The sequence below is a fragment of the Indicator indicator genome, chromosome 2, assembly GCF_027791375.1.
Source record: "Indicator indicator isolate 239-I01 chromosome 2, UM_Iind_1.1, whole genome shotgun sequence".
Taxonomy (NCBI): domain Eukaryota; kingdom Metazoa; phylum Chordata; class Aves; order Piciformes; family Indicatoridae; genus Indicator; species Indicator indicator.
This window is the reverse complement of record NC_072011.1, coordinates 17,720,907-17,737,053: the sequence shown is the minus strand read 5'-3', so window position 1 is coordinate 17,737,053 and position 16,147 is coordinate 17,720,907. Positions and strand designations below refer to the sequence as shown.

The following is a 16,147-nucleotide window of genomic DNA, read 5'->3' as shown; positions in this document are numbered from 1 at the left end:
CTGTGTGTGAGGAGAGGAAGCAAACAGGTGGACACGGGAATTGTTTTGTAACACAGTCTTACCCAAAAGAGATTTCCCTTACTGCAATTTAGTGTAGAAATTTAGTTGTCTAAGTGAAAATCACTAATTTCACCATTTTAATTGCTGCATAAGACTTGTAATGCTATTTCCTTCCTTGGTAATACATTTTTACAGACCCTTGAAGGTATTTATAGCTACTGTATTTGTGTGGGTTCTTTGGCTATCATTACTGTTTTGAATGGTGGTTTTAGTTTTGAATCACAAACGTTTTGCAGCTTTCTTAGCTTAACTAAATTTCTTCAAACATTTTGATCTTGGTGAGTAAATATTAGTACATGCCATAGTTCTTCATCTATTTTTTGTAAAATTAGGAGTCTTGATAATTTTAAACCCAGGGGATTTAGTTTATTTTTACCTCTTGACATGAAAGAAAATCCGAGTAAAAACTGAAGGACTAGACTGAAAAACCATGGATTACTTAATGATTTTAGCATTTAATTTTTTTTTATTTGTTGATTGCTTTTAATTGGCACTGCTCCTGCTCCTCTCCCTTGCCTTTTCTCACCCCCACCAACCCCCACTCCCCATCCCCTTCAATTTCTATGCTGAATATTTAAACCTGAGGTCTGTTTAAAATACACTGCAACTGAACTGCTAAATGGAATAACAGCATCAGCATAACATGCAGAGACTCTATTAGGTCTGAGAGGATGGAAGTGCACAGAGGTTATCAATAAATACCCAAATCAAAGTAAGCTTACTCCATAGATGTGTTTTTCTCATAGTGAACTAACAGTGGTTTTGAGCTTCAGTCCCCTTCTCATCACAGAGTAATAATCCCAGTTTGTGCTGTTCGTGTTTTCTCCTTTTCTTTCTTCTAACTCCCATAGCACAGCTTTTTCAATCCAGCATTCACTGCACATGTTCCAGTCACGAGGTTACAAAGCTGACATTGCAGTCTCAGCAGAGGTTATCTCTTTAAAATTCCCTAAAATTCCCCTTTGGCACATCCAGTTTGGCAGCTGGGTTTCTGTAGGAAACTGATGGAGCCACCCCCTCCCCTTATGTCCTTTATAAAAATAGAAATCTATTAAACCTCTGGCCAGAAGGGCAGATGGGTAAGTACTCCCTTCAACACAGACAGTGCTGCTTTGTAAGCTTTTCTCCCTAGTTTTATACTCTCCAAAAAATACTATTTATATACTTCAGACTAAGTAGTGAAAATATCTATTTTTAAACTTCAAATGCAAATTGCTTGTTGTTCTTCAGGATGTGCTCTGGAAGGTGCATACAACTGCTGAGAAATACTGACCTGTTGTTCGAAAGATTTTAAATGGTTATGCAACTGTAAAATCAGAAGCTTAGTTTAGTCTTTGAAACTCTTGCCTGAACCTGTAGCTGGTGAAGTACAACTAGGACTCAGAGAAAGATTTGCCAGTCCAAGTTGGAGGCTTAAATATCTGACTACCAACAGACAACTGACCTAACAATAGTCAAGAATTGTCAAAAAGGGCATTGCTCACTTGCAGTTTACAAGGTGGGTTTACTTCCATGCAAATAATGTCCCTGAAATGCATTAATTTTTTGTTTCTCTTTTCTGCAAGGAAAGGAGAGAGAATTGTGGCTATGTGTCCCTCACTGCCTCACTACTTTCCCCTTATATGCCATTCTGGGTGAGAGTTGCAGTGATTACTTTCCTGCTTCAAGCAAGTTAAATTTTACAGCAAAATTTGGGTATTTGAGTTTGAGGACATCTGAAAAGCCAACGTCCTCCCTGAAAGCCAAGAAGAGAAACTTTTTTTTTAACTCCACTTTGGGCTGCAGCTTTCTCATGTCACCTATATCTTAGAGGGCTCTGCATGTGCTATGTTGCGGAGAGGTAGAAGTTGTTACTTTTTGTATAGGGTGCACTTTTGGAAGTGAAAATTGTGATTTGGATTCAACAGAGACATGAGAGTCCAGGAAAAGAAAACACAAAACGTCTAGAGTTAAGCAGAAGCCAAAACTGACCCAACTGGTAGCTGCAGTGCCACTTCTCTTTCATTGCCTCTAGGCTATCTATATTGAGGTTTTTTTGATGTGCACTAAGCCAGCAAAAAGCTCTCCATTAACATTTTGGTGGAATGGCTCAGTAGAGGACTAGACCAGCAATGAGAGAACTGACAGGACAGAAGAAAGGAGAAGGTAGCAAGACTTCTAGAGCAGTAGATAGATTGGATTGGAACTGTAGACCAGTTGTCTTGGTGCTCTGGCCCCTGGAGCATCATACAAAGGGTGAACAACCCCTGCTGTGTCCTGGTTTGTGTGGTGCTTGCTATCAGTTGAGCCTTTCCTTCCCTGGTCCCTCAGCATGCAAAGGTGGGCAGGCTTAAAGCAGGAAGCCACTCTGTGTATTAGATAGGAAGCCCAGGGGCATTTCTCAAATGAGTGTTTCCTTTAGAGCATCTTTGAATGGCTCTCTCCTGAGAACCTGTGCTTTTTTCCATCACCTTTGGAAGAGCTTAGCAGTCTGTCAGCCTCTGGAAAAACTGCTCTTTCGACTCGCTCTGCCTGATGCTTGTAATCTGTCTTTGAGGACTGTGACCCCTAAATAAGTTGTCTCATCTCTTCGGTGGTGGTCAGCAAACAATGACTATATGCACCTGACAGCTGGTACAAATCCCATATCATCTGCACAGAGCATTGTATTTTCTTACTGTAAGTTACCATGTGTATTTTGTTATTTGTTAGCATGACCATTATTGAACCATCTTTGAGTCACCCTGAAGCCCTTTTTATGTTGCATTTTAATGCAGTAAAATGTCTACCTTCTTGTTATGCTTAGTATTTTAACCATTCCTGATTCCCCCACCTCTTAGTTATTAAGAATTTGATACGTTTGTCATAGGAAACAACAAAAGTATTTTTATTCTTATCCTTCTTCATGTAGTTTCATAGAATGGTTTGGATTGGAAAGGACCTTGAAGATCATCTAGCTCCAACTCCACGGCCACAGGCAGGGACACCTATATCCGTTCGATGTTGAGAGCAAAAGCCACTCCCAAGCCCCACCACTCTAAGTTGCTCTAATAAACTAAAGAGTGCAAGAATCTCCAAATTTATCACCAATCCAGGTTAACGCATTGTGTGAGCACTTGTAATCCATTTCAGTGCAAAGCCAGATAGGTTAACATCGATTTCCATTCTCACCATATGTGCAGAGAAATTCATTAATGTAGCAAAATGTTGACCACCTCCTGCAGCCCTTTTTGGAAAAGACTGCTTCTGAACAATTTTTTGTAAGGAGAGAAATGGGAACACAAAGGACTGAATATTCAAAGATTGTACTTGGACAGTTGCAATTACCTTGGGAGTGAAATGAGAAAGGTGTAGGATCCTCACTTATCTGGTGCACACACTGTTAATCACCTTTCAGAATAAGGTTAAGTCTGGGCCACTTTTGTGCTTAGCACTGAGAACAAAGGCTACCTGGGACACCTTTATTACACAAAAGCAAAATTAACTATTCCATTTCCTGCTTGTCTGTTACTTGTGGCAAAATGAGCTGCACCAGACGGGACCTTCATTCTTCACAGGCTGCGTGTCTTGGAGGTTTAAAAAAAAAAAAAAAAAAAAAAGAAGTAAGTTGATTAGTTTATTTGTTTTTAACAGAAAGATTTCTCTGTAATGCAGCTGTCTTGTCAAAAGATACTCTTCTAGATTTTACAGTTTGGAGGTACTGAATATTCCTGATGGATTCTTTAAAGTGTTTTAAAGTGCATAATTGGGGCACTTGAGCATACAACTACAATTATACACTTATGTGTTAATTTTGTGTACACATAGATATTACTTCAGTCTGGCCATAAATGAAAAGGAAACATTTTATTCTGAGTGTAAGAATTTTATGAATGCTCAAACAAAATAGAGGTTTGGATTATTAGACTTGGAGGGAAAGGAGAATTAAGCTTTCAAGAAAGGGAAGAAGCATGCATGGATATACCAGAGATTTTTGGGTACTTTCAAAGGGTTGTAAATACTATAAAAATTGAAGCGTAATATTTGAGATTAGTTGCAATGTTAGTTTTTAAGGGGGCTATTTTCAATTAATCCAAATGGGTCATTTTGGTAAGTGATGTTTTGACTATAAAGGTTCTTGGGTGTGGTTTTTTTTTCTTTTTTTTCTGTTCCATTTTGAGGATAATGCTTCATGAACTTTATTATTTGTATTCTCATACTTACATTTAGCAGATGTTTATAAGATTTACTTGTAGCTGATATGAGGAATAATTTACAATAATCATCTTATTTTAAGTATAATAAAACTGTAATTATTTGAAAAATTCTGATGTGCTATACAGTTTCCTCCATGAATTTAGAAGATTGGTGTCTTTGATGTTTCTGTCAGGGTTCTTTTGATGTTTTCCAGAACTAAGTAATAGGTCAAATTAAATAATAGAAATGGAATAAATCAAATATCTAAATTCTCAAGGAGGGATTTGAAAGTTTTCTTTTAAAAATACTTGCAGCAGTATTTGAAGTCATGGCTGTATTACAGCTGGAAGTTGTAGCATTTGAACAGTTACATAAGTACTGTTATTTAAGAAGCTGAGTATTTTTTACCTGCTCAAATGGAGAAAGGAAAAGAGAAGCCAGCACAAAAAAAGACTTGCATCTTCTTTTTTTTTGTTTTGTTGTTTGTTTGGGTTTGTTTGTTTGTTTTCCCTTTATTGCTGATGCTGTTCAGTCAAACTCTTCTGCAGAAGTAGTTTTGGATAGGGATTGCTCTGTATTTCTTAGTTTTCTAAGCAAGCATCAGTACTCCAGTGTGTTTGCCCATGTCTGTAGCAATGTTGTTCAGGGACTGCACCATGGGAGTGAGATCTTGATCTTAGACAGTTAATGCTACACTGCAATAAATCATGCGGGACTGGCAGAGATGTAATCAAATTTTCTTATCCAGTTGGTTTAGCCAGTCATTCTGTTTGCCTCAGGATTCCTTGCTGTGGGGAATTTTTAGTGTCCAGATGAAAAGTATAATTTTGATCCTGCTGTACCAGAAGAAACTACCAGAATTTGGATTGTACAAATGACTGCATTTGTCACAGAACTTGCTGAACCTAAATGATAGCTGTGGGTGGTCATGCCTTTTTCTTTTGTGTTAACCTCCTATGCTGTGGATAATATTTGAGGATTGAAATCCATAATGAAAGCACAAAGATTTGTAAATCTGTTCTCCCACTACATGTGCATGGCGAGATTTTCATTATTAGAAGTGCAATATTCTTTAGAAAAGCAAAGGACTGGAACTAGAGGGGACTTGCTGTGTAGCAGCAGCCTACTGTTCTGATATTTAAGTCAGGCCTAGGAAGGCAGATCTGTGGAGACTGACTTGTAAGTAGCGATCCTGTGAACACATGTGGCCACGAGAGGAGTTCTTTGTAAAACACCTGAAATTGAGTGTGCTCCTTGGCTGTTAACTTTATACTAAGGCACTAGAATGAAGTATGTATAGAGCAGCTTTATATTATTAAAGCACAGAACTGTTGAGGTTAGAAGGAACCTCTGGAAGTCATTTGATCCAACTCCTCTGCTGAAGCGAGACCATCTAGAGCTGGTTGCCCATGTGGCTTTTATAAATCTCCAAGGATGGGTATTCCACATCTGGTCTGGGCACCCTGTGCCAGTACTGTCATCCTCACAGTGAATAAGTATTTTCTGATGCTCAGATGGAACCTCCTGTGTTTCAGATTGTGCCCTGTCACTGGGCATCACTGAACTGAGCCTGTCTCTGTCCTTTTCACACCCTCCCTTCAGGCGTTTTTATACACTGATGAGATCTCCCTGAGCTTTCTTTTCTCCTGCCCACACAGCCCCAGCTCTCTCAGCCTTCCCTCATTTGTGAGGTGCACCAGTCCCTTAATCATCTAGGTGTCCCTTCATTGAACTCTCTCTAGTGTATCTATGTCTCTCCTGAACTGAGTGGTACAGAACTGATCACAGTATTCCAGATGTGGCCTCACCAGTGCTGAGATGAAGGACTCCTTTGGCCTACTGGCAGAACTTGATCTAATGCAGCTCAAGATACCATTAACCCCCTTTGTGGGAAGGGCATGCTGCTGGCTATGTTTAGCTTGGTGTTTGCTGATTGCCTAGTGGAAATTAACACTTTGGCTGGGAAGAGGAGAAAGGCATGTTTTAGCTTTGGAAGCCATCAAACTTAAGAATGGTAAAGACAGTATTCTACAAGATTGTTATCTTTGGAGGAGCATGTTATGGAATTAAAAAGCACCTTTTTTTCTCTTGAAAGAGACTGGAAACAAAAAGGAAAACTCAAGGGTGTGCAAGATGTTGGGGAAGTGATGCTTAACAGTGTATGCATGTATTCTGCCTTTTCTCATTACTGCAATAAAATAATGTTTACATTTCCTTTAGCTACCAAGATTGTGTGCCAGAAGAAATGCAGAGTGAAAGCTGTTTTACAGAGAGATTTTTCAGTCTCTAGTAGCTGTGTTGGGAGTCTCTTGTGTATTAATGCATAAAAATGGAGGATTACTCATGTGGTTAGATTACCTGCTATTCAGACTCAACCCATACCTCTCATTTGTCTCCCTTGCTTTAGAAGGTCTGAATAGCACTGCAAAACTTGTCTGAAGAAAAATTTATATGCATGTATTTTCTTAACTATATTTTATTTTAACCACCATTCAAGAAATAGTCATCAAAATGGTTCACGTTTTCCTGGACAATAAGTGGCAAATATAGTATTTGGTCACCCAAGACTTGTGTAGTCCATTCATAGCTCCATAAGAAGTGGCCTGTGATAAATTATTTGTTACAGGATTAAAAATCAGGTTAAAAACAGGCTTTTGTATATTTCTTTGACTAAAGGCTGGCATTTCCTTGGTAAGTTTCATGCTATTAGTGGAGTGAGACACAAGGTTTCCAAAATGCATTTTACTAAAGCACCAACTATTGGAAACACCGTAGGGGTCAGGTGAAGCTTACATTGGTCCTAGCAGTTCTGATGTGCCTTTTCTTATGCTGATTTGTAAAATGGAATCAAATAATTAAGAAGATTACATGATCCCTTCTAATTGTCTTGATCACTTAAAAAGTAGAAGGCAGCGTATAAGAATAGAGATCTGACTCGTTAAGTGTGTGTGTATATATATAGGCACTATGATTCCTATTTTAAATACAATATATAAAAATAACTTCTGAAAAAAATTCTATTGCAAATTTTCAGTCTTCTCTATAGTATTGCTCTGAGGGAATGGGTATAACATTATGGAAATCTCTTACTGGTCATTATCATATATTCATCCCTTAAACTGTAGAAAGGACCAAATGTTGCATTAGTTCAAACTGTAATGCACTGTACAAATCAACACTATCAGGCTCTTGTGTAAGAAAGATTTCTGCGTATTGTTTCTAGACTCAGCTGTTTACCTCTCCCTTGAAATTAATTTTAGCTCATATAAAACATGGACATTTTTTATTTTTGTTTGTTTGCTGTTTTTAGGGGAAGGCAGGGGTGGGAAGTGGTTGTGGTACTGGTGTAGATTTAGCATTTACGGCAGAGGTAGTTTTCATCAATTTCTGACAAGGGAATCAAAGTGTTCTTTTTTGGAAGGAGAGATATTGCTTTTCCTTATAAATGATTGACTGTTTTGTGGTAGTAGTCTTTATTTATTTGGCTCTCATCATGAAGAATAGCAAACTTATTCAAAATCTCAGTACATCAAAAATATGTCAATACATAAAACATAAGTACTATTCCATACTACAGTCTATGCAAAAAACTATGTTAATAAGATGTGAAGGTTGCACAGCTAAGAAGCCAGAAAACATAAATGATACGATTCTAGCAGCCACATTAACTGAGCCACATTTCACATCCTCTGCATTTTATGAAATGCCTTTGACAACGTAAATCAGAAAGAGAAGGTGCTATATATGTGCAACATGGCTTAGTTAATGTTGGGTTTGGAACCTTAACATCTATGTTTTTTGACTGGAGAGTTTTTTAATCATGTAATCTTTGTAGTTTTTTTTACATTCTAATTTTTTTAATACTCTCTCTTTTTTAAAAGAGGGGAAATCTGCCTGTGCTAATTAGCTCATGTTGCTTTGATTTAAGCTACAGTAAAAGGCAGCATATAGAGAGTACCTCATGACAGGTACACATTTGATGCCATATACATTGCAGTGACAACTGGTGTAATCGTGCTGCTGTGCACTTTCAGAGGAAATGAGGGCTTCAGGCATGTGTTTGAAGTCCTATCCTTTCTGTCCTGGATGTTAACAGTAGTACAGGGTATGACTGCATTGCAGGCTGCAGCGTATTGTAAACGTTTCAGCTACCTTTTTAAGTGAACTGTGCTAGAGTTGCTTGCTTGTGTACAAGAAGCAGATGATCTACAAGAGTTTGGATCCCCCTCTGACTTAATTTACTCTTCTACACAGCACAGCAAAGCAACCTGATACAAATTTGGTGTAGGCACCTTCAAATATTTCAACTAGCTTGCAGATCTGTGTACTGCAGTGTAGTCTGCAACATAGACCTACATTTAATGACTCTGCAAAATATGCTACCTTCCAGGTTCTGGAATGGGAATTATTGTGCTGTGTGGCACAGAAACATGCTTTTTCTTCTTTTGCTTCCTTGCTTTGAGTTGCAGGGTGGACCTGTATCAGACCCAGTGTTAATATTTTAAAGGTTCTTAATAAGATTTTTAAAGTTCATATTTCAATGTATAAACAAACAGTCTAGGAAAGACATAAGTGAATGTTGTGATCAATGTATTGTCAAAAGGTCAAAGCTAAGTGATAAGAAATAATAGAATTTATAAAATGTATGAATAAAATGCCTTAGCACGCAGATTTCTGATTTACCTCTGATTGATAGCCTTGGGTGTTACCATTTTAAAATTTAATTTCATTTTAGATTTTTAATTTTTTTTTGGGGTCAGAGGCATTCTTGTAGCCTTTGTTAAGCCTGTTGGACTTGGGCATGGTGATTTGAGACATAAGACCATGCCGTGCTAATTGTGATAAAATTTTTCCTGCCCCTGAATGTGTGCCAGAGGATTTCCCAATACTGTATATGCATATTTTTCTTCTTTCTGTAATCCAGGTAAATATACAGATGAAGACCTGGACTTGTGTGAACTCAGAATTTCTAGATATGAACTGAAACATATATATTTTTTTTTAATTTTATTTTTAAGTACATCAAAGTCAGTGGGTTAGTTTCCCCTTACAACTTTCTATTCAAAAGTATGAAGAAATGCATGGTTCAAAAAAATTTTTTTTTTTTGGGCAGAAGTCTAGCTTTGTAAATCTAAGAACAAAGGATTCCAGAATTTCTATTTCAGAAAAATAGAAGAATTTTACTTGAAGGTTTGATGGGAACAGTGTGACAGCTTGCTTTATAATGATTACTGAAGTGACCACTGTAAAATTAAAAGAATTAATTTTGACAATAATGTCTTGTTGACTGCATGTGTGTGCTATTTAACTCCTGGTTTGAAGTACTGGGTTGTGGAGTATTCTAATTTCTATGTAATTATAATGTTACAAGGAAAGTGGAACATTACTGATGATTACATTTCTGAAGATGACACTTGTTTCACAATGTTCATGTCTGTTTCACTGTTTCTCAGGGAAGCAGGCCATTGAATCAGGTAGTGTCGTCCTTTCTTCTGACTGCCACCCTTACCCCTGCCTTTGGAGTTAAGATTTTCTTCTCTCTGTAAGTAGGGCTTAGTGCTAATCAGGCCACACACACCACTGTGTGTGTGTCCCCACCCTGATTTTTATATCATTATACTGTGGTTCAAGAGTTCTGACCTCTGCTGTTGCCTGCTACTGACATTGTCCAGGGTCTGCCTTACTTTTAGGACACAAATAGATTGCAAGGGGAAGCAATGATTGATGCTCCCGGGATTCTTTCTGTGTAGTCAGGATGTCATGGTGACTGGCATGCTCAGGTGGGTCCCAGAGTGCCTTGACAGAGCTTTCTGTGATAAGGGACATGTAAAGTTTCTTCCATTACTGGCTAGATCTAGCCATTAGGATGGCTTATAAGTGCAGTTGCTGCATCTTGCTGGTATTATTAGTGTACCTATGCTAACAGGCTAACTCTGTTTCATTGTAATAAAAAACAAAATATAATGACCGTAATGCTGTCTAATGATCCTTCTTCTTTGACATTAGTTATAGATTATGCATGCAAAAATTGTTTAGCGCTTCCATTACTATCTAGGTATTACCTGGACAGAGAGTGTCAGGTACAGGACCCCTTGTTCAAGCAAGAATTAGAGATAATGGGCTAAGTTAGAGGTTTAATTGGATTTCTAGCACTTCCTCATTCTGACTGCCAATTTTATTCCTTTTTCATTCTCATCCTTTCCTTGTTCATGTTCAGAGTGGTTTAATCACTGATGGTCAGTCATATTTTTTCCAAATAATGCTTTTTGTACTGTGCAAGTCAGATAGGAAGCTAAGTAATTTTTACGGTTTCTGTGTTTGTCTAGAAATAGATTCAAACCTGTGCCTATTTTCTCTTAAATTGACCCAAGAATGCAAACGTTACAACAGACACACAGAATTTCCCAAATTGTTACCTCCTGTGTTATATGGCCACAAAGAATGTGGGTGTAAGGGAGAAAGGGAAGGGAGTGTTTACCTTATGAAGAAGAAAAATGCTTGGGTCATTCACTCTTAGGTGTTGTAAGTAATTGCCTTCAGATTTGTTTTGTTCTGGGGAGATTTTAATTAGGCTTTTTTATATGCTGTTTAATAAACATTTGTCCATAAGCAGTATCTTGTGATCCCCATCAGTAAAGCAGGAGGATTAATTTGCATGTTGTTGTTTATTTATTTAAATACCCACAGAAATTATACTAAGTGTTCTGCTAAGGTAGTGGTGATGGGTCTCTGCACTGAAGAATATGGCATCTAGAAGTACATGTTGCATTTTTGTTTGGTGCAATTTGAGGGTGTTTGGTGATTCGGGGTTTTTTGTTTGCTTGGTTTTGGGGTTTTTTGTGGGGCTTTTTGTTGTTGCTTTGGGATTTTTATTTGTTTGAAACCAGTTTGCATTGGAGAGATGACCTGGGAGAATACAGAGGAAAATTCCAACATAGTAGCTGATAGATAAGGTCGGAAGAGCCCAGTACAGTTTTTAACAAAAGTATCCGGAAGCAGATTGTAGGGTAGACATTTCAGAAATTGGAGCAGGCATCCAGCTTCTAGCAATCAAAGTGTTATTGCCTCTTCAGGTTGCTTATATTTGTTGCTTAATACCTCACAGAGCAAATTACTTTTTCAGAGGGCACAGTTAAGTATTGCAGAGAGGTGGATAGAACATAGGCATGGCTATACCGTATCAGATCAAGGATTCCTGTAGCCTCATATTCTGCTTTCAGGGGTGGTTTTAACTGGATGCCTAGAGAAAAGTCAGAATTAAAGTAAGCATGCAATACTTCCCGCACTGCTCTTCAAGCCTCCAACTATTTTCAGTTCAGGGATGTCCTGAGTCAGATTTGGCTCTATGTGTTTGGTAACCATTAGAGAATGTGTCTTCTGTGAACATACCCAGTTTTTGCTTGAGCCTACACAAAATTTCATCTTTCGAAACATAATTTTGCAAGGGGTTTCAAAGGTCCACTACCTCTGTGACTAGAGAACCTTCCTCTCATTTTGAATTTTGCTTCTACCAGCTTCATTTAGTATCTCCTATTTGTTGTATTGGACAAGATGGTTTTGTAGCTTCTATCCTGGTATCTTTTTCTTGGACTATAGCTTCCTTATGGAGAAATTGTTCCATACCTTTGATCATTCTTGTTGCATTTCTCTGAATCTTTATGTTTGACCCTTCCTAATAAATCCAAGAAGGCTGTAGAGAGGTATTTTTTCTTTGCAAAAGCTGTGTTGATGTTTCCTAATTCAAATCTTGATTCTTGTCTGTACTAATTTATCCAGAAGAGTCATCAGTCCTTTATTGTCTTAAATATTTGATTTTGTTTTGTTGGGTTGTTTTAAAGCAATAACTCCATTTTTCACCCATCAAGGCGGTACCAAGGTAGATTGTGTACTGTCAGTAGTAATTCAGCTATTTCATTCTTGGAGCTTGTTTAGACCTCTGTGTGGTCTTGAGCATCTCTCACTGTTCATTTGTCATATTGCTCCATGAATAGTCCCATCAGATTCCCTCAATGGAGCCCCTCACAAAGGAGAACTCCAGCATGGAAACCTCACAGGATTATTCCACAGTGCACAGTAAGGGAAAAAAAAAAATTAATATTTGATGGTCTCATTTCTCTGAATCTCTTTTTATACCTTGATCGTCACTGGGCATTTCAGACTCTCTGGCAGATCTCCAGGTTTTGATGGGTTTGAAGGAATGATTCATTACTCACTTGATTCCCTATCTTAGCTGTTCCTCCAATTCTTTCTGGCTGGTCTTACTACATTTGAACTGCCAGAGTTTGCATTCGGATGTGGTGTTGGCTTATTGAAGGATGCCTTTTTTGCTTCTAGAAACCTGCCATGAGCCAGGCATGTCCCTTTGCTCTTCTCAAGCCTCTCTTAATAAATGGTGAATGTTAGTACTGTGCTTTCCATGTAGTTGTTGTTAAGCTGCTTTGATGCTGCCAGTCAGATTTTTTTCCTCATATCTGTCTGTTAGAACTTCATTTTAACAAGCTTTCTCTTTTTTATGTATTTATACTTTTTGAAGCACAATAATAGTAGATTGCTTGCTTGTCTTTTCAGTGTTCCTGTAGAGATGTTCAGTTTAGCTGTGTTATGGTCATTGGTACATAGTGGTTCTGCAGCTGTATACAATGCAGAAGTAGTTGACTCTTGCTCAGGTCTGAGCCAAAGGTAGCAGCTCCTCTTGCAGACACCTTAAGCAGCAGCTCCATGGAACCACCTCTGTCTTGTGCTTTGGTCTCTCTGCTTGCTCAGTCTTCATGGGAGGACTTGAAATATCCTTCTATACAGTCTTGCACTATACCTTTGCTGATCTTGCTTTATGTGCTGCTGTTAGCGTTGCCATGGTTTTGCCATGCTTGGTGGTCTCCACACTCAGTCTTCTTGTACAACTGCTGATAGTGCTTTTGTTTGTCTTGATATTACAATGATCCAGTTTATCTTCTACTTCCCTTCTTTTGTGTAGAAGACCATGTGTTGTTGGATTTTCTTTAAAACCCTCTTTACTTTGCAGTTGACTGTATGTTTTCGTTCTTTGATTCCTGTTCGCACCTTTGCTTGACAACCCAAAATCTCCATGCAGTACTTTTGAATCGTGTGTTCTCTTAATTCCTGCTCTTCAGTTTAAATTTCACTTTCTTGATCCTTAGGTACCAACATCCTGACTCCTGTGTTCAAGTGTGCTCTGTTACTCCTGTATTTTTATCCTGGAAATACTCCAGTTTCTGATGAATCTGATCTCTTTCTATGTCCCCATCCTATGAGCCAGACGTTCAAATTATCTTTTTCTTCTTCCATCTTTCTAGAAGCCCATATTTTACTGTCAGAATATGTTTCCTTTTCTTCTTGTTACGAGGACTCAGATGGACAACAACATAGGTTTCTCCTCAACATTTCCTAGGAACCAGTCCAGGCTCTGTGACCTTTGCAGCTGACAGGCAGATCACCAAGGTCTTCTGTAAGATCCCAGGCTCCAGCTGTCTGTTGCCCGATGATATTCCAACACACCCTTTTAAATTTGCGTTAAATAGTCTCATTTATGCATCAGCAGGGAGAGGGTATTTGTCAGAAAGCATTGCTTTGGTCACAGAAATCTCTCACTGCCTGTGAAATAATGGTTAAGCAAAAGGAAGTGCAAGCAAAGAGAGCAGGTGCAGAAGTGGGGTTATGGTGCCTTGGGACCTGAAGTCAGCAAGAAGTAAGACTACCAAGTTCTGGCAATAGGAGCAAATCAAGTTGTGATAATAAAATCAGTCTAAACAGGTGTTTACATTTGTCTTTGTATTACTGTTATCACCTGGCAAATATCACTGTATTAATTAATGTAGTAAGTTATCTTCAGGTAGAACAGGTATGTGTTTACAAGTTAAGTAAGTGGATTTATCAGTGTTTCAGAAACTTAGTGGGAACAGTTCAGGGATCAGAGCATTTGCTTAGAGCAGGGATGTACAGCACCAACAGGAGGTAGATTCTAGAAGGGAGAGGCCTATGTTACATCAGTTATTCATCTAAAATGGTACTCAACAGCAGTGTTTGGAGAAAAGCATGAGCACCTACAATTTGGGGAATATAGACATGATCAGGAGGAGCTGGTTGAAAGTGTGCTCTTTCAGATGCCCCAAGAACATGTCAGTGGCTGTTGATACAAAGCTTACAGACAGACTGACATTGTAATTAACTTGATTTGGTTATAACTTAAATTCTCAATGTGTAGGGAGGGTCTCAGTACACAATACGTGTGCTGATTTATCTGTTCATAGTACCTATAACAGATTATTTTGTTTGCACTGGTGTTTTGGGGGGTTTTGTTTGTTTTAAAAGATATATTACTAAGGGAGATTGAGAGAGATTGAAGTTTACAAAAACTTGACAAATCCCAAGTTTTTTGTGTAAGGCTCAAATACAGAAATGCTAAAAATCTGGGTGTTGTAGGCAAAACATTTCACAAAAATTAGTGCTTTTATTTTTACAACAAAAGGAAAGGATTATCTTTCAAAGTTGGTTTTGGAGTTGTGCTTTTTCCCCCACAAATTTACTTTTGTGTCAGTATGCCAGAAGAATTCCTCTGTCAATTTGCCTCAGTAGCATGCCCATGGAGAGCAAACATTTAAAATAACTGCTTCTTCATTGTAGGGCTGGGTGTTATGGGATTGTGATGTTCAGAAGCATAGAATTTTCCTTAGAAGCTCTTCCTGAAAAGAGTAACTATACAGAGCACTCAGGCTTACTCCTGCTCAAGCAAGAGAATCTAAGAGCTTACATCAACTGCAAAGTAAACGAGTAGGACTGTTGGGTCAGGTGCATAGCTGAGGATATTGCTTCTGATCAGACTGCTGTACAGGTGTGACATAGCTTGATTTCATGGCCTCCTGCCTCAACTCATTCATTTACTTTTCTTGGTTCTTCCAACAGATCCCACCTCAGTATGGTCAGCAAGGTGTAAGTGGCTACTGCCAGCAGGGCCAGCAGCCGTACTACAACCAGCAGCCACAGCCTCAGCATCTGCCACCCCAGGCACAATATCTGTCACAGGCCCAGCAGAGGTATCAGGCTCAGCAGGTAAGCAGGATGGTCTCTGCTACTGATGGTCTCCATGGAGCTGAAAGTGTGAAAATTATCTGTGTGGTGTGAACAAAACCCATTCCATCCCTTTTGGAGAGAAGTGTTCAAACACAAATTAAGTAAACATGGAATCAGACAGCATCCTTCTGAAAAGTCTTTGCAGATATACACACAGATATATTTGTACACACTTTCAGGGTTTGTTTTGTATCAGTTTTTAAAATAAAGCCAGTGTATATACCCCAGCAACTATTAATTCTGCTTTTAAGAAGAAGTAGCAGTTTCTTGATCAGATTTCAGTGGAGGCTGGGGGGTTTTGTTGCTTTGTTTTTGTTTTCCCCCCACAAGACAGATGCTGTGGAGAGCTCCTTCATCTATCATGGTCACTACTGTTTTTTCGTTTTAATTCATTTGAGGGTAGGTGAGTTCAAGGTATCTTGTATCTGCCTTGTCAGGGAGCTTCTTAAGAGGTATTTTGAAATGATATTACAGCTATTAATTTGAATATTGTCATTTTGCACACCCAATTAGGGAAACTGCTTAATTCAATATCCATTGCTGTTCTTGGATTGTGCTTTGTGTTAGCCATTAAAATTAATTTAAAGTGATTCTGTTTGTAACTAAGATCAGAAGGGATGGTGTACGGGTCTGCTTCCCAGAGCTTGAGAAACACCCAGATTTAGATACTAAACAAAATGGATGTGCGTAGCTGATGCGGCTGAACGTGTAGGCTCAGTTCTGTCTGCAGTCTCAGCTCTGTTAATCACAGACAGGTGATCTGGAAATGGAAAGATGAAGCTAAAGCATACTCACCATCCTGGGAAATCTAACAAAAGTGAGTTGCTCAAGACTGGGTATTAGT

The 16,147-nt window shown here is 38.5% G+C and overlaps 1 protein-coding gene across 1 annotated transcript in view; it reads left to right on the top strand.

The window, feature by feature from the left end:
* Positions 1-16,147, top strand: part of ARID1B (AT-rich interaction domain 1B) — a 335,100-nt gene that overhangs the window by 67,147 nt on the left and 251,806 nt on the right. The window contains 1 exon segment of the mRNA XM_054394179.1: positions 15,136-15,282. Within this exon segment, the coding sequence (XP_054250154.1) occupies positions 15,136-15,282 (147 nt within the window).